This window comes from Copadichromis virginalis, linkage group LG12 (genome assembly GCF_057382275.1).
Source record: "Copadichromis virginalis isolate Kocher_CV1m ecotype Utaka linkage group LG12, C_Virginalis_male_GT1.1, whole genome shotgun sequence".
NCBI lineage: Eukaryota > Metazoa > Chordata > Actinopteri > Cichliformes > Cichlidae > Copadichromis > Copadichromis virginalis.
The window spans coordinates 13,053,215-13,078,402 of NC_140629.1; the positions used below are offsets into that span (position 1 = coordinate 13,053,215).

General features: G+C 44.0%; 1 protein-coding gene across 3 annotated transcripts in view; it reads right to left on the bottom strand.

The window, feature by feature from the left end:
- The window catches only part of LOC146696592 (histone-lysine N-methyltransferase EHMT1-like), a 54,803-nt gene that overhangs the window by 12,379 nt on the left and 17,236 nt on the right, over window positions 1–25,188 (bottom strand). For all 3 annotated transcript variants that reach the window (XM_085474747.1, XM_085474749.1, XM_085474748.1), the window contains exons 12-19: window positions 24,495–24,617; window positions 22,552–22,653; window positions 22,357–22,461; window positions 11,001–11,155; window positions 10,116–10,283; window positions 9,826–9,970; window positions 9,580–9,657; window positions 9,170–9,285 (exon numbers count right to left, since the gene is read on the bottom strand). In XM_085474747.1, the coding sequence (XP_085330873.1) occupies window positions 9,170–9,285; window positions 9,580–9,657; window positions 9,826–9,970; window positions 10,116–10,283; window positions 11,001–11,155; window positions 22,357–22,461; window positions 22,552–22,653; window positions 24,495–24,617 (992 nt within the window). The remainder of the gene's footprint in view (window positions 1–9,169; window positions 9,286–9,579; window positions 9,658–9,825; window positions 9,971–10,115; window positions 10,284–11,000; window positions 11,156–22,356; window positions 22,462–22,551; window positions 22,654–24,494; window positions 24,618–25,188) is intronic.

Consider the following 25,188-nt stretch of genomic DNA (forward strand, 5'->3'; position numbering starts at 1 on the left):
GTGATCACACCCACAAACTACACCCTTTTTGGCTCCTACCTCAAAGCACACTGTGTTCTGTTGATCTTATGTGCTGCACAATAATGTTTAATATTTAGTATTTACTGTCATATTCCCATATATCATTGTGATGTTGTTTATTCTATCACTCTTGTTCTCTTCTGCTTGTTTTCTTTTTTCTTTCTCAGCAGGTGACCCAGGTGATTGATATATGCATTTTTTTTCTTTTTTTCTTCTTTTTTTTCTTTTTCTGCTCATTCTGTTGGTTTTTGCCCTTCTCCCCCGTCCCTCTTCTCAGCTGTTTCTCTTTCCCTCTTTCTTTCTCCCCTTCTTTCCCCCAGTCAAGTCTGTCCCATAGTCAGTAAGTGAAAATAAAATAAACAATAAAAGGTGAATCAAATGGACCATTATGGCAAGGCTGGGATGGTCAATTTGGTAAAGTAAATCCGTTGGGCATCTTTCTTTGCCTTTAGACAACAATTCTGATGGCAAAAGAGCCAAACGGGACAGAAAAAAAAAAAAAAAAAAAAAATCAATACCCATCCCTACCGATCAGCAATCGTATTTCTGCTCAGGCTCACATTTGCCAAAATCTGCGTTTTGTCTGGACACAAGACGTCGCACGCCTTCATCATGCAGCTCTTCAGAGTGGTACCGGCCTGATTTGGCTGTCTCCTCTGCTACAGTAAAACTTGCTTTCACAACAGCTTCACTTTGTGATTTTGCTCCGGTGAAAAAAGTCTGCTGAAATGTCAGACTCTTCTTTAGCTCTTCTACTTTCTGTAGTTTCTCATCTGCATTTAGGTTTTTCAGCTTATCCTGACGTTTTGTCTCGTAGTGCCGTCTTAAATTAAATTCCTTAATTACAGCCACATTAGCTCCACTAATAACACACACGGGTTTACCAGCAATGTCTGTAAACATATATTCAGTCACCCACTGGCGCTGAAAGGCTCTGCTTTCAGAATCAACTTTTCTCTCCACTATTGTGAGCACCTACCTTCGCAATAACAGAAGTTTGACTTCACTGACGGGAATGTTCCCAGTTAGCCTAGCGTTCCGCAAGGAGGCTGCAGCACTGCATTATGGTATCTGTAGTTTGTATATTATTAGCGGCTCATATGCCGGGCCATGCATAACAATAATAATACATCTATATAAAATGATCTCGCGGCCGGATATAAATGTACGCCGGGGCGGATGTGGCCCGCGGGCCTTGATTTTGACACATGTGCTTTAGAGGAACATTAAGACAGAAAACATCTTAGAAAGTGAGTCCTTTTCCTTCCACATCAAGCTGAGTTCTCCCTCTTCTGGCCAAGGATAACACTGCCTGCCAGGAATGTATCGGGCACGTAGGTTGTCACCTAATGGTTCGCACAGCATACACATCTAGCTGGCATGATTGATGTGATGCAGTTTATTATCACCCGAACTTGCACAAAACCTCAATCAAGGCAGTAACAAGAGGCACTCTCCAAGGAAACACAAACATAAAGCAAGTTTTGAGCTAATGAGCAAGGATTTCTGAAGAGTATGTAAACTGGTACAGGTAAAAGTGACACTTAATTTTTAGTCTTGGGCCTGAAAAACACATTTTACCTAATTGCTGAAAATATCTCTCTCAAAAATGCGTATCCTTCATTGTAACTGCAGAAACAGCTATTCAGAGTATGTTCTCTGTAACAATAGGAGCCCCATTAAATCTTTAAAAAGAAAGTGCAAGTGCTAAATAAAGAAGTAGGAAAAAATTGCTCTAAATGGGGTGCCTGCATGTCATCTACTAATTGGCAGGTTGGTGGTTTGATCCTTTTGCTGTTCCAGTCCTTGGGCAAAATAAGTCACTCTCTGATTTGGGTGCTAGCTAGAAAGCACTTAGGCAGAAAAAGCACAGCAATCTGCTGGAGTACCAGGAGAAAACCCATGTAGGGAGAACCTCTAAGCACCACAAAGAAATGTCACAAGCAGGCTTAAGCTCAGAGCCTCCCTGCTGTAAGGTGACAGTGCTAACTACAGCACCCTGAAGATAAGCGATCAACAGGCAGGCAGACTAACAATTCTAAGAAACTGGTCTACTGGGAACTGGTTTTCTACAAGAACTGGTTCTCTTTCATAGCATTCGTTTCGTGTCTCACTATGGGGAACGCCTCCTGCGTGACCTCATCAGAAGCTCAAATACCATTACGCCAGCCCTTACAGGCTGGCTAGGTGACGCCCATGTCAGGAGGGGCCAGTGCCTCCCTATATAATAGGCTGACATAGCGTCAGATGTCATTCAAAAACCTCTTCTCGCTTCTCACAGAAGCCTGTAGACAACTGTGCTATTGGGTGCTAAAGCTAAACTGTCCACAGATTCGAGTGAACAACTCGGTCGCCGGGCGCTTTGTTCCCAGCCTTTCAGTTGTCCACTAGCATACAAGCAGTAGCAATACTGTTCTGTAGCTAGTGCTGGTGCCAAGTAGCAATACTTTCACCCAGGGAAGTAGCAATACTTTCCGAAAGCGAAGTAGCAACACTTTGCTAATAAAGGTACCCCTAGCTTCACCATCAGGTAGCGATACCCTTCGACGCTAGCGGTTTTACACATTAGGTAGCAATACCTGTAGAAAAGTAGCAACACTTTTCAACCCACGTTAGCGAGGAATAGCAATATTCTCCGCACTCAGTGTCAGTCTCGCTAACGTGCGCAACCCTCTAGCTAACCATGGCTACAACGGCCAACGAAGTTGCAAAACTTTGTCCTTGCGGCAAGAAGATTTCTGCCTGGGATACACACCCCGTGTGTGCGGCATGCCTGGGCTTATCTCACGCTCAGGCTGCCCTGACACCTGCACACGACTGTATCCACTGCGCGGCTTTCCCACGCAAACTACTCCGCCGCAGGCTAGCTCGCCAGGCTAACCTGTCGGGCGGCGACCCTTTGCTGTGTGAGGCTGCTGCGGTGCAAGGAGAAACTGAGATGCCCGATGATTTGGCCGCAACGCCAGGGCCGAGCTGGGCAGAGGCAGACCCTCAGCCCATCGCGACCGCTTTCCCGTCGCTGGAGGCACACGGAGATCGTGTGTTTTTCCGCGATGCTGGAGTCACCTGGGGAGGAGATGCTAACGAGGACGGAGATGAGTCGGCTGACTCGGAGCTCCTGCTGTCTGACGACGGCGAGGAGGAAGATTCCACCTCCTTGGCTAGCATCAGCTGGGCTGCAAAGCCCTCGGCTACCGGCGAGGTTGAAAAACCGACTCCGCCGTCCTCCCTGGATCTCGACATGCAGGACATGTGCAAGCGCGCAGCCGCTAGGCTCAACATCCCGTGGCCCGCCATACAAACAGAGGTTGTAAAGTCTCGTTTTGACGGTAAGAAATTGCCGAAGGCGAAAAAGACGGGGAAGCATGTGTTGCCTGTTTTCCCTGAGCTACTCGATGAGATAGCGGTGACGTGGAAAGCAAAACCTTGCAGCGAGAAACACCCCATCGTGGGGAGCTCCCTGCTGGATTGGATGGACTGGAGGGGATGGAGTCTATCGGCCTCTGCCGGATGCCACAAGTGGAGCCGTTAGTGGCGAGCCATCTTCACCCGAAGACGTCTCTGTCCTCATCGGCCCCATCTCTCCCCTCCAAAACAGACCGCTTCCAGTCTAGCCTTACAGATAAGTGCTACAAGGCAGCGGCTCTGTCAGTAAGAGCCCACAATGCCTCTTCTATGCTAATGGCTTACCAAGCTGAGCTAGAAGAGGACATGACAGCTAACACAGATACCACAGTGTGGGAAGAAATCTGCGTTATAACTGACCACGTCCTCCGCCTCCACAAGGTAGCCATACAGGCTACTGGGAGAGCCATGGGCCTCATGGTTCTTCAGGAGCGAGCACGCTGGCTCGGGCTCACCAACCTGACGACTAAGGAAAAAGAGGAACTCCTCGACACCCCTGTCGTCCCTCACGGTCTCTTCGGTGCGGCTGTTACATCCATGCAGAAGAGATGTGAGGAGAAAAAGAGAGATGATGAGGCTCTGAAACTCTGCCTGCCGAGGAGGGCCCAGCACGCCACCCCAGCAGCGCCGCGCCAGTCATTCACGCAGGCAGCGTCTCGCCCGGTCCCCGCTTTCAGGATTCCCAAAGTGCCTAAGACGCAAGCAGCCCCCCAGGCTGCCGGGGCCCCTAAGAATCCATGGACTCTGAAGCAGTCTCCCCAGGCCAGACCTCAAGCGGCCCCTCCTCCTCCCCCCGCTGCCGCGATCGTGAGGAGGAAGAAGCGGCCGGCCTGACAGCCTCTCCTCTAGGCGGGAGCGAACCCAGTTTCCCCCCTTCATGGGCCACCCTCCCGCCTCCCAGCTCCATTCCAGAGCAAGTTCAACGGGACATGTTCCACACAGAGTGCTTGACTCGGGCCGGCGTTCCTGTCACCGGACCCGCCAGAGGGAAAGAGAGCCAAAGTTCGCAGTGTTGTTTCACGAGCACTTCTCTCATGCATTCTGTATTAAAAAAGCCCCGACACGCGCATCCAGGCAGTTTGCCGAGGGCGCTGTCGAGTGTTGCAAAACACATGAGAAAATCAAACATGCTGAAAAACGGAGCACCGTCTGCCATAACGCAGCCCGTGGAGACTCGCGTTTCCACGGCTGTGATGATACAGATGAGCCCGTCACCTCGCTCGCCTGTGACAGAGGTGATGGGACGCCGAAATGGCGTATGTTTCGCGCTGCGACCACAAGGGGGCGCCAAAACGCCATATTCGGTGAAGTGGCCAGTGAGCGCTCTGTCTCTCCACATGAAGAGCTGGGCCACCTGCACTCAGTCAGCATGGGTGCTGAGGACATTGAAAAAGGGCTACAGGTTGCAATTCAGTGTCGCTCCACCACAATTCAAAGACATTGTTTACTCTCGTGCTCCGGGCGAGTCTGCCAGTTTTCTCTTGGAGGAAATTTCCACCTTGAGAGACAAAGGAGCTATAAGAATTGTCCCTCCCGAGGAAATGCACAGCAGATTTTATTCAGGGTATTTCCTTGTGCCAAAGAAAGGGGGAAGGGGGATGAGAGCCATTCTGGATCTCCGTGCCCTGAACCGGCATTTGAGGACATACAAGTTAAGGATGTTGACGCACGCCTCGCTGCTACGGTTTGTACGAGCGGGCGACTGGTTCACATCAATCGACCTGAGGGATGCTTATTTCCACATCCCCATATACAGTGGGGCAAAAAAGTATTTAGTCAGCCACCGATTGTGCAAGTTCCCCCACCTAAAATGATGACAGAGGTCAGTAATTTGCACCAGAGGTACACTTCAACTGTGAGAGACAGAATGTGAAAAAAAAAATCCATGAATCCACATGGTAGGATTTGTAAAGAATTTATTCGTAAATCAGGGTGGAAAATAAGTATTTGGTCAATAACAAAAGTACAACTCAATACTTTGTAACATAACCTTTGTTGGGAATAACAGAGGTCAAACGTTTACTATAGGTCTTTACCAGGTTTGCACACACAGTAGCTGGTATTTTGGCCCATTCCTCCATGCAGATCTTCTCGAGAGCAGTGATGTTTTGGGGCTGTCGCCGAGCAACATGGACTTTCAACTCCCGCCACAGATTTTCTATGGGGTTGAGGTCTGGAGACTGGCTAGGCCACTCCAGGACTTTCAAATGCTTCTTACGGAGCCACTCCTTTGTTGCCCGGGCGGTGTGTTTTGGATCATTGTCATGTTGGAAGACCCAGCCTCGTTTCATCTTCAAAGTTCTCACTGATGGAAGGAGGTTTTGGCTCAAAATCTCACGATACATGGCCCCATTCATTCTGTCCTTAACACGGATCAGTCGTCCTGTCCCCTTGGCAGAAAAACAGCCCCATAGCATGATGTTTTCACCCCCATGCTTCACAGTAGGTATGGTGTTCTTGGGATACAACTCAGTATTCTTCTTCCTCCAAACACAACGAGTTGAGTTTATACCAAAAAGTTCTACTTTGGTTTCATCTGACCACATGACATTCTCCCAATCCTCTGCTGTATCATCCATGTGCTCTCTGGCAAACTTCAGACGGGCCTGGACATGCACTGGCTTCAGCAGCGGAACACGTCTGGCACTGCGGGATTTGATTCCCTGCCGTTGTAGTGTGTTACTGATGGTGACCTTTGTTACTTTGGTCCCAGCTCTCTGCAGGTCATTCACCAGGTCCCCCCGTGTGGTTCTGGGATCTTTGCTCACCGTTCTCATGATCATTTTGACCCCACAGGATGAGATCTTGCGTGGAGCCCCAGATCGAGGGAGATTATCAGTGGTCTTGTATGTCTTCCATTTTCTGATGATTGCTCCCACAGTTGATTTTTTCACACCAAGCTGCTTGCCTATTGTAGATTCACTCTTCCCAGTCTGGTGCAGGTCTACAATACTTTTCCTGGTGTCCTTCGAAAGCTCTTTGGTCTTGGCCATGGCGGAGTTTGGAGTCTGACTGTTTGAGGCTGTGGACAGGTGTCTTTTATACAGATGATGAGTTCAAACAGGTGCCATTCATACAGGTAACGAGTGGGGGACAGAAAAGCTTCTTACAGAAGACGTTACAGGTCTGTGAGAGCCAGAGATTTTCCTTGTTTGAGGTGACCAAATACTTATTTTCCACCCTGATTTACGAATAAATTCTTTACAAATCCTACCATGTGGATTCATGGATTTTTTTTTTCACATTCTGTCTCTCACAGTTGAAGTGTACCTCTGGTGCAAATTACTGACCTCTGTCATCATTTTAGGTGGGGGAACTTGCACAATCGGTAGCTGACTAAATACTTTTTTGCCCCACTGTATCCCCCACACCGAAAGTATCTGAGATTTGCTTTCCAGGGGATGGCATACGAGTTTGTAGTCCTGCCTTTTGGTCTCTCACTGAGCCCAAGGGTGTTTGTGAAATGCACCGAGGCAGCAGTGGCCCCGCTCAGGAAAAAGGGCATTCGGGTGGCCACGTACATCGACGATTGGCTGGTGACAGCCCCAACCCGCCAGGGAGCGACTTGTCACACAAATGCTCTCATACAGGGGTCCCCCAAGTTACACACGCTGGCACACAGACTGATAGTCTGGAGCAGTGTTCACCTGCTGTCACTGAGAGCAACTCACGTGCCGGGGATCTTGAACTTTGGAGCAGATCTTCTCTCCAGGGGCAACCCGCTGTATGGGGACTGGAAGCTTCACCCGGAGGTGGTGAAGCAGATCTGGCTGCAATTCGGTCTGGCGACCGTGGACGTTTATGCATCCAGGGAGAATGCTCAGTGTCCCCTGTTTTACTCGCTGAACGATCAGAGAGCTCCACTCGGGGTGGATGCTCTAGCTCACGAGCGGCCGAGAACCCTCCTCTATGCTTTTCCCCCAGTGGCCCTCATTTCTCCAACTCTGGCCAGAGTGAGGGAGAGAAGTCACTATATGATCCTGATAGCCCCGCACTGGCCAGGGAAACACTGGCTGGCGGAGATTTTTCAGCAGCTGTGCGGCCCACCTTGGCTGTTACCACTACGCAGAGACCTCCTGTCTCAGGCACGGGGGGAAATATTCCACCCCCACCCAGAGAGGCTGGCTCTGTGGGCTTGGCCCGTGAGTGGTTTAACCTGAACACGGTGGGGCTCCCTCATAGTGTTATCGACACTATTCAGTGTTCTAGAGCATCGTCTACTCGGACGCTATATGAGCATAAGTGCCGTGTGTTTGAAAGCTGGTGCTTAGAATCACAGGCCATCCCTTTTCAGTGCTCTGTGGCTGTGATTCTGTCATTTCTTCAGGCCCTGATTGATAAGGGTAAAGCCTTCTCCACCATCAAGGTGTATTTGGCAGCAATTTCAGCCTGCCATATTGGTTTTGAGGGAAAGACTGTTGGCCAGCATCCCTTAATATGCCGTTTCATGAAGGGTGCACAGCGTAAATTGCCTACGTCTAGGCCATTGGCTCCATCGTGGGACCTTCCCACAGTATTGGCTGCGCTCTCCTGTTGCCCATTCGAACCCCTGGAACAGGTTGAGTTGAAATTTCTGTCCTTGAAGACGGCTCTTTTAATTGCTTTAGCTTCTGCTAAACGTGTGGGAGAGATACACGCTCTCTCAGTGCATCAGTCATGCATTCAGTTCTCCTCGGATAATACGAGGGTCTGTATGCGGCTCAACCCTGCCTTTGTCCCGAAGGTTGTCGGCACATGTTCCCCTATAGAACTGCCGGCCTTTTGCCCACCGCCTTTCTCCTCAGAGAAAGGCGGTGGGCTCTGCGCATTTACATGGACCGAACCCAGAGTGTCAGACAAAGTGACCAGCTGTTCGTGTCCTGGGCTAAACCACATATGGGAAAGCCTGTGTCTAAACAGCGCCTCTCCCATTGGATAGTAGGGGCAATTGCCTTGGCCTATACTAGCAGGGGCCTTCAGCCCCCTGCTGGCTTACGTGCGCATTCCACTAGAGGTCTGGCGACCTCATGGGCTCTCTTTAGGGGAGTTTCTATTCAGGAGGTGTGTGCAGCTGCATGCTGGACCTCACCTCATACATTTGCTAGGTTTTACAGGTTAGATGTGACAGCACCTAACTTAGCACATTCAGTCCTCAGTGCAGGTTCTTCCCGGGTGGGGGCCTCTCCCCTGTGAAGTGCTGTTGGGGACAGTTGTCTTCTTAACAGGCATGTCTGGCAATCCGGGAGTCAGTATTTCTCCCATAGTGAGACACGAAACGAATGCTATGAAAGAGAACTTAAGGTTATGTATATAACCCCGGTTCTCTGAGTAGCATGAGTGAGTGTCTCACCAGACCGCCCTCCTTGCTATGGAAGCGAGGAAGAGGTGGGCTTGTTTTGAATGACATCTGACGCTATGTCAGCCTATTATATAGGGAAGCACTGGCCCCTCCTGACATGGGCGTCACCTAGCCAGCCTGTAAGGGCTGGCGTAATGGTATTTGAGCTTCTGATGAGGTCACGCAGGAGGCGTTCCCCATAGTGAGACACTCACTCATGCTACTCAGAGAACCGGGGTTATATACATAACCTTAAGTTCTCGATTCCCAACGCTATTCAGGACCCATTGACAGAATTTATCATTGAGCATCTTCTTTGCAAAAACTCATCCATGTGATCAAAGCGGATCCTTTAAGCTGATCTTTGTTATGAGGCTCACTTTCTTCACAGCTTTAAAAGTAGATTACCAAACAGCAGCACTTTACCTTAGTCCATTCTGGACCACACGGTTCCTGCAGGTCCTCCAGCAGGAACATGCATGGTTACATTCAAACAGCACCGGGGGCTCCCGCTGGCAGAAGTCCATTGGTAGTCGACCCTCCTGCAGTCACATACACCATGAGATAAATAGTCATTGGGAATAAAAACAGATTCTCTTCAGAGCATCTGTTGGTAATTTTAGTCAACAGAACGTGAAGAAACATTACATTGAAGAGATAAACAAAATATAAGTGGGCCAGGCCGTACTGTAATGTAAAACCAGTTTAGACCCCAGCAGTGAAGGGGGCAAATGTAAGCTTTATTAAACAAGTCGTTGAGAACACATTCTTATTTAAAATGAGGAAATGTGGGTGTCACGTGAAATCATTTCAGTAGGTACACAGGTTCTACTTACACTGTCATACCAACAACGCAAGCTGAGCTGGCCACATATGCAGGTGCTAGATGAGCAGTCATCTGTGCAGGTGCAGTGCTGAGTGACACAATCAGTGAGCCGTTAGAAGCTGGCCATGTACCTATTCTTTTACAATGCTAGTCATTTTCTGCATAATGACTGCAAACTTCTTCAGAGCACTAGTGCCTTCTCTGGACTGCTGCAATAAATGTGTAATTTACACCTTACCTGTCATCACTCACTTACCTGTAAGTGAGTGATATCTTTGTCTATGTTCAGCGGGGAGGTGACACAGCTGTCTGGTATATATTTAAAGTTTTCAGGCAATGGCTCACTGTCCACAGCATTAACACAGGTGATAGGCACTGCCTCATACCCCCGAGAAATGTCCCTAACAGACAGAAAAGGAAAACAAAAACAAAACAAAGAAACAAAAAAATCTACAAGTTTTTAGTTTTCCTTTTTGAGGAATGGCAGATTTTGAGAAAGCAGAAATTCATAAGCCAACAAAAGAACAGGACAAAGTGCAGCACTACCTGCTGAGCACTCTCTCTCCACGGCCTTCCCTTCCTCTCCTGGCATCAGTCAGCTTCTTGTTGGTATTAAGGGCTGTCCACACTTTGGAACCGGAAGCACAGCAGTCCAGAGCTGTTTCTCCATCCCTGTTCCTTTGACTGACATCAGCTCCACGAGACAGAAACAACCTGCGCGTGGAAAATGTTTAAGTTAAGACTTATGGTCATCTAAAAAAAACAGAGTGAAGGTGACAAGCACTGAGATAGACTGGTATGCACTGTCGCTGCTCAATTTGAGCAGTCAAAATCGTTTCTAAATCTCATTTACCTAATTACACACACAGCTATAGAGCATTTTTATCTGTGCCTAAGCACTTTCTAACATTCGCCCACACACTTGATGGACATATGCAACTCTGTACCTTGAGCAAGGACACAAGGACACGTGCACTGGAGGAGCCAGGTATCAAACCATCTGATTAATATCAGTTTGCCTCAGAAATTAACGGCTTCATTTGGTTTTATCAGTTGAGCGCTGATTTCCCAGAATGCAAACCCACGTACTATTTGTTCTAGAACTCTTGCATATTAATACACTTTCAGGAGAAGCAGACTGCATTTTATAGATAAGGCTTTCTACAGCTGCAGAGAAAACATTTGAACACTGTGTATAAGGAACAAAATGTTTAAATAATCTGTTTGTGGTTGAAACCAGGAAGCAAACAAATACAAGAAATGCAGTGACTAAATAGCTGAATAGCTGTATTTGTTTGTTTCCAATAATACTCTCTTCTCTCATTACAGACATAAACCCAAAAAAAAAAAAGTTTCCTCAAAATCAGCATCATCATCATCTGATGTGAAGAAACTGAGTGACCTCTGTGACCTCTCAGACTTCACACTCACAATATGCACTCCAGGTGGTTCTCTCTGGCAGCGACATGAAGTGGTGTATCACCATGAACATTCACAGCATTTAGGTCGCATCGAGCCTCTAGCAGAGCCTGGGCAATGTCATCGCAGCCTGATAGAGCGGCCCAGTGTAGGCAGACATTCTCTTCCTAAAATGACAGTGACAGGTGTAAGATGTAAGCATCAGACATGACATACCTCTACCCTCGGCAACAGTGCTCTAAAACATCTCGACAAGCACTCGCAAAGACTTTACTGAAGTCGCCATTTGCGCTGACTAATCCCCAGGGGTAGCAGAAAGAAAGGCTTCCAGCAAGACATGCAAGTGAAAAAGAAGCTACTATTTTGAGTATGTGAATTTCTGAACTGTGACCTCAGGAGGAAAACACTTTTTTGGATACAGAGTTCCATCAAGGCATGTCACTGTGTCTTAGTTCTAATAATAATAATAATAATAATAATAATAATAATAATAATAATTAGGTCTCCAAGTAACGCCCACAACTGATAAAAGTCTGTTAGACGTAGCTGATATCCTTAATTTTATTTTTTTATCTGGAAGACACAACTAGCTAAGCCCACCAAGCTGCTTCAAACCCTCTGTTTGTATACAGTGGGGCAAAAAAGTATTTAGTCAGCCACCGATTGTGCAAGTTCCCCCACCTAAAATGATGACAGAGGTCAGTAATTTGCACCAGAGGTACACTTCAACTGTGAGAGACAGAATGTGAAAAAAAAATCCATGAATCCACATGGTAGGATTTGTAAAGAATTTATTCGTAAATCAGGGTGGAAAATAAGTATTTGGTCAATAACAAAAATACAACTCAATACTTTGTAACATAACCTTTGTTGGCAATAACAGAGGTCAAACGTTTACTATAGGTCTTTACCAGGTTTGCACACACAGTAGCTGGTATTTTGGCCCATTCCTCCATGCAGATCTTCTCGAGAGCAGTGATGTTTTGGGGCTGTCGCCGAGCAACACGGACTTTCAACTCCCGCCACAGATTTTCTATGGGGTTGAGGTCTGGAGACTGGCTAGGCCACTCCAGGACTTTCAAATGCTTCTTACGGAGCCACTCCTTTGTTGCCCGGGCGGTGTGTTTTGGATCATTGTCATGTTGCAAGACCCAGCCTCGTTTCATCTTCAAAGTTCTCACTGATGGAAGGAGGTTTTGGCTCAAAATCTCACGATACATGGCCCCATTCATTCTGTCCTTAACACGGATCAGTCGTCCTGTCCCCTTGGCAGAAAAACAGCCCCATAGCATGATGTTTCCACCCCCATGCTTCACAGTAGGTATGGTGTTCTTGGGATGCAACTCACTATTCTTCTTCCTCCAAACACGACGAGTTGAGTTTATACCAAAAAGTTCTACTTTGGTTTCATCTGACCACATGACATTCTCCCAATCCTCTGCTGTATCATCCATGTGCTCTCTGGCAAACTTCAGACGGGCCTGGACATGCACTGGCTTCAGCAGCGGAACACGTCTGGCACTGCGGGATTTGATTCCCTGCCGTTGTAGTGTGTTACTGATGGTGACCTTTGTTACTTTGGTCCCAGCTCTCTGCAGGTCATTCACCAGGTCCCCCCGTGTGGTTCTGGGATCTTTGCTCACCGTTCTCATGATCATTTTGACCCCACGGGATGAGATCTTGCGTGGAGCCCCAGATCGAGGGAGATTATCAGTGGTCTTGTATGTCTTCCATTTTCTGATGATTGCTCCCACAGTTGATTTTTTCACACCAAGCTGCTTGCCTATTGTAGATTCACTCTTCCCAGTCTGGTGCAGGTCTACAATACTTTTCCTGGTGTCCTTCGAAAGCTCTTTGGTCTTGGCCATGGCGGAGTTTGGAGTCTGACTGTTTGAGGCATTTTAGGTGGGGGAACTTGCACAATTGGTGGCTGACTAAATACTTTTTTGCCCCACTGTGTGTGTGTGTGTGTGTGTGTGTGTGTGTGTGTGTGTGTGTATATATATATATATATATATATATATATATATATATATGTGTGTGTGTGTGTGTATGTATGTATGTATGTACACTCAACAAAAATATAAACGCAACACCTTTGTTACTGCTCCCATTCCCCATGGGATGGACGTAGAGACCTAAAATTCATTCCAGATACACAATATAACCATCCCTCCCAAACAGTGGTCACAAATCAGTCCAAATGTGTGGTAGTGGGCACATCTGCTATATTGAGATAATCCATCCCACCTCACAGGTGTGCCACATCAGGATGCTGATCTGACATCATGAGTAGTGCACAGGTGTACCTCAGACTGCCCACAACAAAAGGCCACCCTGGAATGTGCAGTTTTTTGCGCTATTGGGGGTCTGGGGACCCAGAACCGGTCAGTATCTGGTGTGACCACCATTTGCCTCATGCAGTGCAACACATCGTCGCATGGAGTCTATCAGATTGTCAATTGTGGCCTGTGGAATGTTGGTCCACTCCACTTCAATGGCTGTGCGAGGTTGTTGGATATTCGTGGGAACTGGTACATGCTGTCGTATACGCCGGTCAAGCACATCCCGAACATGCTCAATGGGTGACATGTCCGGTGAGTATGCTGGCCATGCAAGAACTGGGACATTCTCAGCTGCCATCTGCCCTGAACAATGTGAACCATGATTCATCCGTGAAGCGCACACCTCTCCAACGTGCCAGACGCCATCGGATGTGAGCATTTGCCCACACAAGTCTGTTACGGCGACGAGCTGGAGTCAGGTCAAGATGAGGACGACGGGCATGCAGTTGAGCGTCCCTGAGACGGTTTCTGACAGTTTGTGCAGAAATTGTTTGGTTGTGCAAACCAATTGTTCCAGCAGCTGTCTGGGTGGCTGGTCTCAGACGATCTTGGAGGTGAACCTGCTGGATGTGGAGGTCCTGGGCTGGTGTGGTTACACGAGGTCTGCGGTTGTGAGGCCGGTTGGATGTGCTGCCATATTCTGAAACGCCTGTGGAGACGGCTTATGGTTGAGAAATGAACATTCAATGCACGAGATCAGCATCCTGATGTGGCACACCTGTGAGGTGGGATGGATTATCTCAATATAGCAGATGTGCCCACTACCACACATTTGGACTGATTTGTGACCACTGTTTGGGAGGGATGGTTATATTGTGTATCTGGAATGAATTTTAGGTCTCTACGTCCATCCCATGGGGAATGGGAGCAGTAACAAAGGTGTTGCGTTTATATTTTTGTTGAGTGTATATATATGTATATATATATATATTAGGGGTGCAACGATACACAAAATTCACGGTTCGGTTCGGTTCGGTTCGATACTTTGGTGTCACGGTTCGATATTTTTTCGATACAAAAAAATGTTCATGCATTTTTTATTTGTCATTTATTAAAATTATAAGTATATGTTTTAACTCAAAAGTACAGTTTTTAAATTTAACCCTAACCCTTGTGCGTGTTTTTTATTTTGACAGCGAATGCGCACCTGCGGACCACTTATGTGCAGCCCTGGTTATTTAGCTCATCATATTGCAGCCACAGAAATTCTTTTGTCCATGAAACCATAAAGCTGCACTTTCTTTTTGCCTTATAGTCTGATTTGTCATAACTTCTCCGTTTTGTGGTAAGCTTTTCTTTGGCTGTCACTTCTTCACCCTGACCTGTCTTATTTGGCTCAGCAGAACTGAAATGCTTTTACACACTCACTCACATAAGCTCAGCGATTCTCTGCGCGATCAACCTCTCACATGTTTAAGCTTGCTGCGGGAGATTTCACTTGTTTGCTTACTATGCAAACATGACGATTAATAAGACGATGTCAGAGGAATTGGTGCACAAATTATCATCACTCACAGATCAGTGCTGTCGCTCTCTATACACAGTTCGCACGATTGCAAAGTGAAAGCAAAAAAACAAGCGCAAATTCAAACGCGACTTCAATATGTCACATATTGACAGTGGCTCACCGATGCCAATGACATAATTACCCAGCTACATTTCCGAAAGAATGCAAAAGCATTGACATATATTTTTCCTACAATAGCCCGACGGGCAGGGAAGAGATAGATTTTGGTAGCCCGACTGAAAAAATCGCTAGCTCCGGGACGTCGGGCTAGCGATATTGCAAGCCCTGTATCTGATTGAGGAATCACTCATCTTTGGAAAAGAGAGTTTATTACAGAGAAATGGCTCTTTCCAAAATAAAAGCTATACTATCCGCTTCTTCTGGGCTATATTCTCAGCAGCATAAGGAGAATCATGTGCTAACAGCTGTCTAAATGACTCAGCTAAAGTTAGTAGCATGCTTGCTTTTTTTTGTCTGCTTCCACTTGTCTTTGCACTAGGATGATGTCGGCGTAAATGTGCAGTCATATTCGTTGTGTTCCCACTAGTGCTTTCAGGTTAATCTCGTTGAAATGACCTTAACGCCACAACACGGCAAATCTCCGTTAACGAGCTACCGCCGATCGCTCCGTGCATGGGGCTAGACGGCCAACACGTTAACGAGCTAACTGCGCTAACACACTAGTTCACACCAATGTAATTGAGCATTGCATGGCACATTCAACATACTGTTTTACTTTAGTCCATGACTCGCTTACCTTCAGGGTCATACCTCACATGAAAATCAAAATAATTCCAAACGCCAGATCTGAATGACGTTCAATTTGCCTGTTGCAAGGAGAGCTTAACTTTTGTCTCGCTAGCTTGCCCTGCGCTCTTCCTTCTGACTATGCTGTCTGTGTTGAGCGCTCAGTGGATCTGCGCTCGACAGTGCAGCCTAGGCGGAGTAGTCGAACACAGATTCACTGAGCGCTCAACACAGACAGCATCGTCAGAAGGAAAATTGATAAAATAAATTACAAATGTTGTATTGTTCGATACATATGCGTACCGAACCGAAAGCACTGTATCAAACGGTTCAATATCGATACGAATATCGTTGCACCCCTAATATATATATATATCCATACATACGTATATACACATACGCACTTATACACATTTTCAATAACCCCATTAACACCTCAAAGGATACACAACCTACAAATATATACCCATGCCAACATACCCGTGCACTAGCACACACATGAAAATATTAGACAAGAACACGCTATCAAATCTCTGCCTCTTCCCTGTACCCTGTAAAAACCATATCCTTAAACCGCTTTTTAAACTGCGCCATGCTCGGACATTGCTTCATATCTTTACTTAGTCTGTTCCACAGCTTCACTCCACACACAGAGATGCAAAAACTTTTTAATGTTGTACGGATACGAGGATGTTTTAAATTTAATTCCCCCCTCAAATTGTATCCCCGTTCCCTTTTAGAAAACATTTTTAGAATATTGTCAGGAAGCAGGTTATTTATTGCTTTATATATAATTTGTGCAGTGAGAAAATGAACCAGATCTGTGAATTTTTGATTTTAAGAATAGTGGATTTGTATGATCTCTGTAACCAGTTTTATGGATTATCCTTATGGCCCTTTTTTGTAATATAAAGACTGATGATAGCAAACATTTGTAAGTATTGCCCCAAACCTCTGCACAGTAATTCAAATACGGTGCAATCAGGGAACAATAGAGAATGTGGAGTGATTTGTGGTCCAGAATGTGTTTTACTTTACTCAAGATTGAGACACTTCTTGAAATTTTGTTATGTATATGATTTATATGAGACTTCAAGTTTAATTTATCATCTATAATCACACCAAGAAACTTATGTTCAAGTACTCTTTCAATTTCCACGCCATCTATATGAATCTGCACTTGTGCATTTCTAAGGGAATTCCCAAATAAGATTATCTTAGTTTTACTTAGATTTAGCGATAGTTTGTTCCTGTTAAACCATTTTTTAATTTTGCACATTTCTGAAGTAATTGTATCCAGCAGCTCCTTTAGATTCCCCCCAGAACAAAATATATTTGTGTCATCTGCAAATAATACAAATTTTAATATATCAGATGCCTTACAAATATCATTTATATGAATAATAATTAATTTTGGACCCAGTACAGAGCCTTGTGGAACACCACAAGCAATGTCCAAGCATGATGAGGAATGGACACCCAGTAGGGCTGCACGATTTTGCATAAAATGAGAATCACGATTTTTTGGCATAGAATTGAGATCACGATTCTCTCACGATTCTCTTTTCCAGTATAAATATTTATTGCACTTATTAACTGCACATCAACTTCGTAACAGTTGAGACTGAACATAAAAACAATAAATAAACATAAAAACAACAAATGTCTCACGTTTTTTGTTGCCGCAAAATGTTGTACTGCTTGAAATTCCGTCTCCACCGTTGCTCGACACTGCGTGTATAGAGCAGGTAGTGCAACAATAGAAAAATAGTTGCGGGACGGCACTGTGTAGCGTTTGTCTAGGGTGTTGATCATTTTCCTAAATCCCTCGTTTTGCACAGTGTTGATGGGAGCCATATCTTTGGTCAGGTGATAAGTGATAGCCTCCGTAATTTCTTTGAGTTCGACATATATAGGGAAGCGCTGTGTAAGGTTCCCGTTATTGATGTTTGGGTGGTTGACCGGAACGGATTTTCTCCTGTCACTTTCTCATCATCCCTGACGTGCTCTCCGTTGTTTTTTCCCTGCTAATTTTAGCATCACACGGCACAGCTTCTGTATCACGTGGTATAAGGCTCCGCCCTTGTCATTTGTTGAGCAGGAAGAGTGAGCACTTGTTTTCATGCAGAGTACGTCCCGGATCAAGATGCGGCACAATCGTCGTCGTCGTCTTTTTCTTTTTTTCTTTTTTTTTAAAAAAAATCATTGACATTTGGAAATGAGATCGCACATAAGTATGAATCGAGATCGCGATTTTCTAACGATTAATCGTGCAGCCCTAACACCCAGCTTCACAAATTGTTTCCTGTCACTTAAATAGTTTTTCACCCATTGCAGTACAACCCCCCTGATCCCGTACCGCTCCAGTTTATTAATTAATATGTCATGATTGATTGTGTCGAATGCTTTCTTGAGATCCAGAAATACTCCAGCTGCATACTGTTTCTGATCTATAGCATTCGTAATCTCCTCAATTGATTCGATTAATGCCAGAGATGTTGATCTTTTTGATCTGAATCCATATAGAGATTGAAAATGTGACGTCACTCAGGGGTAAAACCGCAAAGAATTCTGGGAACTCGTGGCAAGAGGTACTAGCGCACGTAGGCTTTCAATTGAAATCAGTTATACAGCGATAAAAAGAAACACAAAAAATGGCAAGAAGCTGTTGTATTATTAACTGCAATAGCCGGTCGCATGACAGCCACGGGAAGCCGACGGGTAAAGAGATCGGTTGTTATCGGATTACGTCGTTGAAGAGAAATTGTTCGAGCCATGTTTCCGAAGTAACAAAGAGGCGACGGATGGCCTGGATTGCAGCCATTCAAAGACAAAATATAACGTCCCAGAACACTCCAGCTCACAGGTTAATGCTCCAAGCATTTCCACACAGGTCAGTCTGCTGTTGTAGTTAATGCGTCATTTTTCTTAACATAATTGGTGATATAGGTTACAAGCAAGTCTGGCGCTGAACAGAAATTGTCGCTTTATGCTCCTTTGTTTATTGTGCATAAACAGTGAATTGTCCCGACACAATATTGTGTTTCGCTTCTGTTATTACCATGGTACACTAACAAAAACATTTTATTCACAGGATAAAACAGTTGTTTTGTATCACTAATTGCCCAGTACGATTACAGCATACAATATTATTGTCACTGCTACATTTCTGTGATGCGTACCAGAAATTATTTCCACTACTAATTAATTACCGTTGAGCTCAAAGGTTATATTAATAAACGGTTAACGAATGTGTATTTATGAAGACGATTTGTGAGACTGGTAAACTTATGATACGTACGATGGTCTTTACTTTCTACACGGTGCATTTCAAGGTCCTGTACCCATCCGTCGGTAAACTGTACCTGGGCTTGTTGCAGTGACCTGAAGTTACTAAACTTCACGAGTGTATGCACTCACTCCAAGAACCGTATAATTATAAATATGAGCATGGTGAAAGTTGGGCAGCACGCTGACGTCTTTTGACCCTCTGTGTGCTCGTAAGGGTCTAACACTTTCACTGGTTTGATTTTTTTCCTCGTATCTTTTCTTTGACTTTTCATCAAGTCTGTCTTTGTACGGACCGGCATTGTTCTCCTTCGTTTTGTACATACCTTTTTGGGGGGCAAAGAAAAAGCAAGAGTTTATTGGAACCGAAGAATGAACGTTTTGCGGTGCTGCAAATGCTTGCATTTGATGCGGTACTTGGATTGTTTTGCCACGAGTTCACGGCATGCAATGCGCGAAAGTCACGTGGTCTGTCAATCTCTATTGACTGTCAGAGAGTAATTTATATTTATCTAAGAATTTGTTTAATCGTTTATTAAACAGGTTTTCTAGGATTTTGGAGAATTGTGGTAGTAAAGAAACAGGCCTGTAATTTGTGAAGTGGCGTCTATCCCCAGTTTTATACAGCGGCACAACTTTAGCTATTTTCATTTTGTTTGGAACTTTTCCCGTCTGAAATGATAAGTTGCAAATATATGTTAGAGGTCCTACAATTCCTTCAATGACCTTCTTGACGATTTTCATGTCAATATCATTACAATCAGTAGATGTTTTATATTTACACATGTGTACAATGTCAATTATTTATTTTTCCTCCACTGTTGTGAGGAACATTGAGTTAGGGTTCCTATCAATCAGGTTTTCACTACAGTCTACTGATGGCAGTGACTCAGGAATTTGTTCTGCCAGTTTTGGTCCAATATTTACAAAATAATGATTAAAGCTGTTGACCTTATCAGCAGTGTTTTCCATAATATTGCCATTGTCGATAAAGTATTGAGGATAACTTTGTTGTCCAGAATTATTTTTAATGATACCGTTTAAAACATCCCATATTCCCTTCATATTATGTTTATTGTTGTTAAATATTTTACTATAATACTCCTTTCTACATATACGTATAATATTGGTCAACTTATTTTTGTATTTTTTATATTTATTTTCAGCATCTTTTGTTCTTTGTTTTAGGAATTCCCTATAGAGTGTATTTTTCTTTTTACATGCATTTTGTAAACCCTTAGTGATCCATGGTCTATCTGAATATTTGTGCTTTCTGTTGTATTTTATTGTTGGACAGTTTTTATCGTACAATTCCATGAATATTCTTAGAAATATGCCATATGCAATATCAATATCAGTTTCTTTGTACATATTGTCCCAGTCCTGATTTAATAGATCGTTCTTAAGTGCATTCATAGTTTCTTCTGTCCTTACACGTCTGTATCTCAGTTGTTTTTCATGCTGATTTTTCTTATAACTAGTGTCATAAACTGCAAAAACTGGTAGGTGATCACTGATGTCATTAATTAATATTCTGCTCACAATGTTGTTTTCCATATTGTTAGTGAAAATATTGTCAAGTAAGGTGGCACAATGAAGAAAAGAAGAAGAAAGAAGAAAGTGTGTACTTTATTGTACTTTATTGAGCCCCGTGGGGAAATTGCTCTCTGCATTTAACCCATTCACTTAGTGAAGCAGTGGGCAGCCATTGGGTGCCCGGGGAGCAGTGTGTAGGGACGGTACCTTGCTCAGGGGTACCTCAGGGTAGCTGTTAAGGGGAATCGAACCCCCGACCTTCCGATCATGGGGCAACCACTCTACCTACTGAGCTATCCCTGTGGTGTAATTCTGCTAGGCCTGGTTATTTTAGGATGTAAACTCAAACTGTACATAGGGTTTAGGAATTCGTCGGTCATTTTATGTTTTTTCGGATTCAACAGGTCAATATTAAAATCACCACAGATAAACATAACTTTGATTTGTTTTAGAGAATATTTCCTCTATGAAGTCATTAAATACTTGAATACTAGAGCCAGGTGTTCTATATATACAGCTAATTATTACATTTTTCTCAGCTGTTCGATCAGCTGTTCGTAACACTTCCCACATTGAAAAAGACGTCAGCCCGAACTATCGCAGGTCCGCCATTTCCTGCCCGAAACTGGAAGTGACGTCATCTTCGCGGAAAATGTAGTTTTTTACTTGTAGGCTTTAAAAACCTATACTGGTGTTTTTATAAGTCATGTTTGACTTTGAATAGTTTCTGGGATGCTTAGAACTCAAATTGCACTGCTGGAAATAGTTTATTTTGATGCACATGCTGTTTTCTTTGCAAACTGGCATTATAGGATTGTTTTTTTGTTTTTCCTGCAGTATATAAAAATTGGTGTATCTCCAAAATAAAACTATGAAGACACTCAATAAATTTCCTGTTGTTGTAAACTATTTTTTGCAACTTTTTTGTATTTAAAGTTTTGAGGGATAAACCTCTTAAATTTCTCCAAGTAGAAATATATGTAAAAAAAACCCAAAAACGATTTTAAATTTTTTTGTAGTTTATTGCACTTTTTTGCAATTAATGTAGTTACTATGGACTTAATGCATACATATTATTAAAATATGGGCTATAACAGTTGTATTGACGTATAGCAACTTGAAATGCTCCCACAAATGGCACTACAACATGTAAAAAAATAATATAAGCTCTGGCGGACTTGGTTCTATAGTAGGTCTTAAAGGGTTAAATAAATATCGTCAAATAATCGAGATCTCAACTTCAGTGAAAATAATAGTGATTATCATTTTTGCCATAATCGAGCAGCCCTACTTCTCGGCGTTCTGGATGCGGAGAGCCTTAACTTCCTCGACCAGGTCCAGGACGGCTTTCTGCTGCAGTTTGACAGCAGAAATCTCCTCTGTCATAAACTCCAGCGACTTCTTAATATCCTCGGCTGACAGAACTTTTTTCGGGCCCATGCTGAGAGACGCTCTTGTAGCGGGGGTTCACAAATAACTTAGTGCTTCTCTTTAGATGAGCCAGGACAATAAACTAAAACACAAACGCAATCAAGCGGGAACTGTGTGGCTTTTTCTTCTTCTTTGGAGATTATTACTGGTGATATGGTTTGTTGTATTGTGTTCAACAAATATTTTCATACTTTTTCACACTGTTCTGGTTGCCTGCGACACCTTGTTACAAGTGCTAGAACCTGTTTACTGAATCAGGTGCGTGCGTAGAAGGAGGAAGTGCATTTACCTATCTTGCTGGATATCCAGTTACGGAAGCAACACATTAACAAGAGAATTCTGAGTAAAACCAAAGTTACTTTCCCTAGTAACTAGTTACTTTGAAAGTAACGAGTAACTTGAAGTAACTGAGTTACTTTTAATAGAAGTAACTAGTAATGTAACTAAGTTACTAATTTAAAGTAACTTACCCAACACTGGAACAAGAGTAAAACAGTATGCCGAGCACACCAACCTTATCTCTGATATTAACATCGGCTCCTTTGGCCAGCAGCAGGTGGACCAGCTCCTTGTGCTTGTACTCGATGGCCCAGGTGATGGGAGTCCACCCTCCATCATCCTGTGCACACATACGCAGAAAATGTCACACCAAGATTCCCCATAACGCATGACTATTAGGGGCAGTTAGTGAATCGCACCGTGTTTTTACCTGACAATTGATGTATTTGGATGCCTTGGAGAGCAGATGATGAATTACATTGTAATGCCCCAGTTTAGCTGCCAGATGCAGACAAGTGAAGCCCGTGATATCCTGGGATGACAACATGATTCACACTGAACAACACTGCATTGCTGCCAACACTGTCAAAGCCCAGAAGAAAGAGAACTTTACTGATTTCTGGACCTTGTGAGTCAAACAGGACAATAGACAAAAAATGATGAAGCAAAGTGCATCAAGCAGCTCAGAAATGTTCTCTACCTGCTCCTGCTCCACTGTTTATGCCTTACAGCTGGTGAGCGTATTTATTTTTCATATAGTAGTTTCAGAAACTTGCTTAATGGGGGTCTCTCGCATATTTGTTGCTTCAATGCTAATTCTTTTCTTGGCCACAATTACATAACCAATTCTCTGCATAAATAAAATAACAAATCACAACAGAGCAGATTCTGAAAATACTCAGAACACTTTGCATATCCTATTTTCGCTAACCCATAACAAATCAAACTATGTGTGTAGATCAAAACAATACACTTTTTTATTCTAGTGTAGTAATGCTGCCATCATATCATCACACCAGGAAAACCAGTGGATTATTATTCATTACTCAGTAATGACAATTTTCACACTGCAAAGCTATCGAGTAGGTTGACTCAGACACTCTAGTTCTGGTCTCTAATGTGTATGATTGACACATGTGACCTGTTGAGATGTTTGTGGGGATTGAGGCGCCTGGGAAGGGATCTGAAAACTGGATTATCGATGGCAGACAGCAGAAAGATGGTCGCTCACAGTGGATATAAATGAAGCCATTTATGTCCACTGTGAGTGACTATCTTTGAACAGAGGCGGTGGTTTACGACACCAAATGTCTGCCATCTATAATCTAGTTTTGAGATCCCTTCCCAGACACCTTAACACCCACTCACATCCTCAGGAAATCACATGATAGGGTGGGGCTAGGTTTCACAATGAGCTCACCTGAAACCTTGGCTGATTGTGACCTACACCCATTTTCACACCTTTACTCATGTGATTAGGTGGAGGATCATTAGGGGGTCCTTTTATCCCTCTTGGGGGGGCACTCCCACAGGGTTTAAATCTGGGACTCTCCACCATTTGACCCCAGAACTGAAGAAGCTTCTCTGATGAGAGGTGAAACATCTTCAAGCAACTTAAAAAAGTTCAGATGCTTTTCCTTCCAAGCTCCTTAGACCCTCTTAAGGGACAACCCACACTAGGGTCTAAATACCTGGGACTGTCTACCTTTTGGTTTTAAAACTGAAGAAGCTTCTTGGATGAGGTAAAACATCTTCACAAAATTCAAAGAGGTCCAGTTGCTTTCTTCCCAGCTCCTTAGACTACAACGACCTGGATGGCTGAGAACCTACACAGACAAAATTGTAGGCAGATTTTCTGCAAAATTGTACCTGGGTTAGCTGCTGCCTGAACCTCTCAATGCTAGTTGCGACCAGTTTCCCGTGCGAGACAAAACTCACGTTCAATCCTCCCCATCAATAAACTGATCTTCTGAATTGTGTAAAGCTAGAAACTGTACAGCTACCAGGTTGCCCATGTAGTGAAAATAAAATATATTTTTTGCTTTACTGTATTGGTTGTTTTCAGGTCCCTGAATCTCTTAAACTATACGATAATCTTAGATTCTTGTAATCTAATGCCTTTGTCATGTTTTAGGGGTTGTTTTCTTTTGTTCGCCTGGACCCCCCCTTTAACCTGACTTGTTAATAAGCAGTTGAAAAAAATGAATATGATTCTAAAAACAGAACCTCAGGTTCTGAAGGTCCTAAGAAGTGGCAGCAGATGACAGAGAGTGGAATCAGACTGAGTGATGGATGACACAGAATCTGAGTAAAGCATACACCAGGCTGATAGGAGACGCTAACGGTGCCCAAGATGGGGACTGACCCACCCACCTTGTGGCTGACGGACGCTCCGGCTCGAAGAAGATACTTCACCGTGTCCAGGTGGTTGTTTTCACAGGCTGCCATCAGTGGTGTTCTCTGGTCCTCATCAAACATGTCCAGGTTAGCTCCAGCCTGTGTGTGCACCAAGGTTGTTATTGTTAACGAAAACTAATGAAATAACGAAAACTAGAAGTGAAAAAACATTTTTGTTAATGGAAATAAAAATAAAAACAAAAAAAGGAAAACTAACTAAAACTGTAATGAGTGTTCACAAAACTAACTAAAATTAACTGAATTTATAGTAAAAATGTGTCTAGTTTTCATTGATGTGTGCGTGTCATACAATAGTCAAGGGTAAAAATGAAGTTTAGTTTACAGATTTTTTTCTTGCTGTCTCATTATGCCAGCAGGTGGCAGTACGTTAGTTGAGTCGTCTGTGTTGCTGCTCCGTCCACTCGCAGAATCATGTCAGGAAAAGTCAGGAGAAAGCGCCGGAGTCCAATTTGGGATTACTTTGAATATGACTGTGTTTTGGATAAAGCAAGTGTCTTGTAGTGGAAAGAGACAAATTATGAGGGACATTTCTAAAGGGGAAAAAAATCCCACAAACCTTAAAGTGCTCTTGAAAAGCTCACATAAGAAGGCTAACCTAGCTTACCTTGAGAAGGTAAGGGAGCACACTCAACCCTCATCCCCAGAAAAC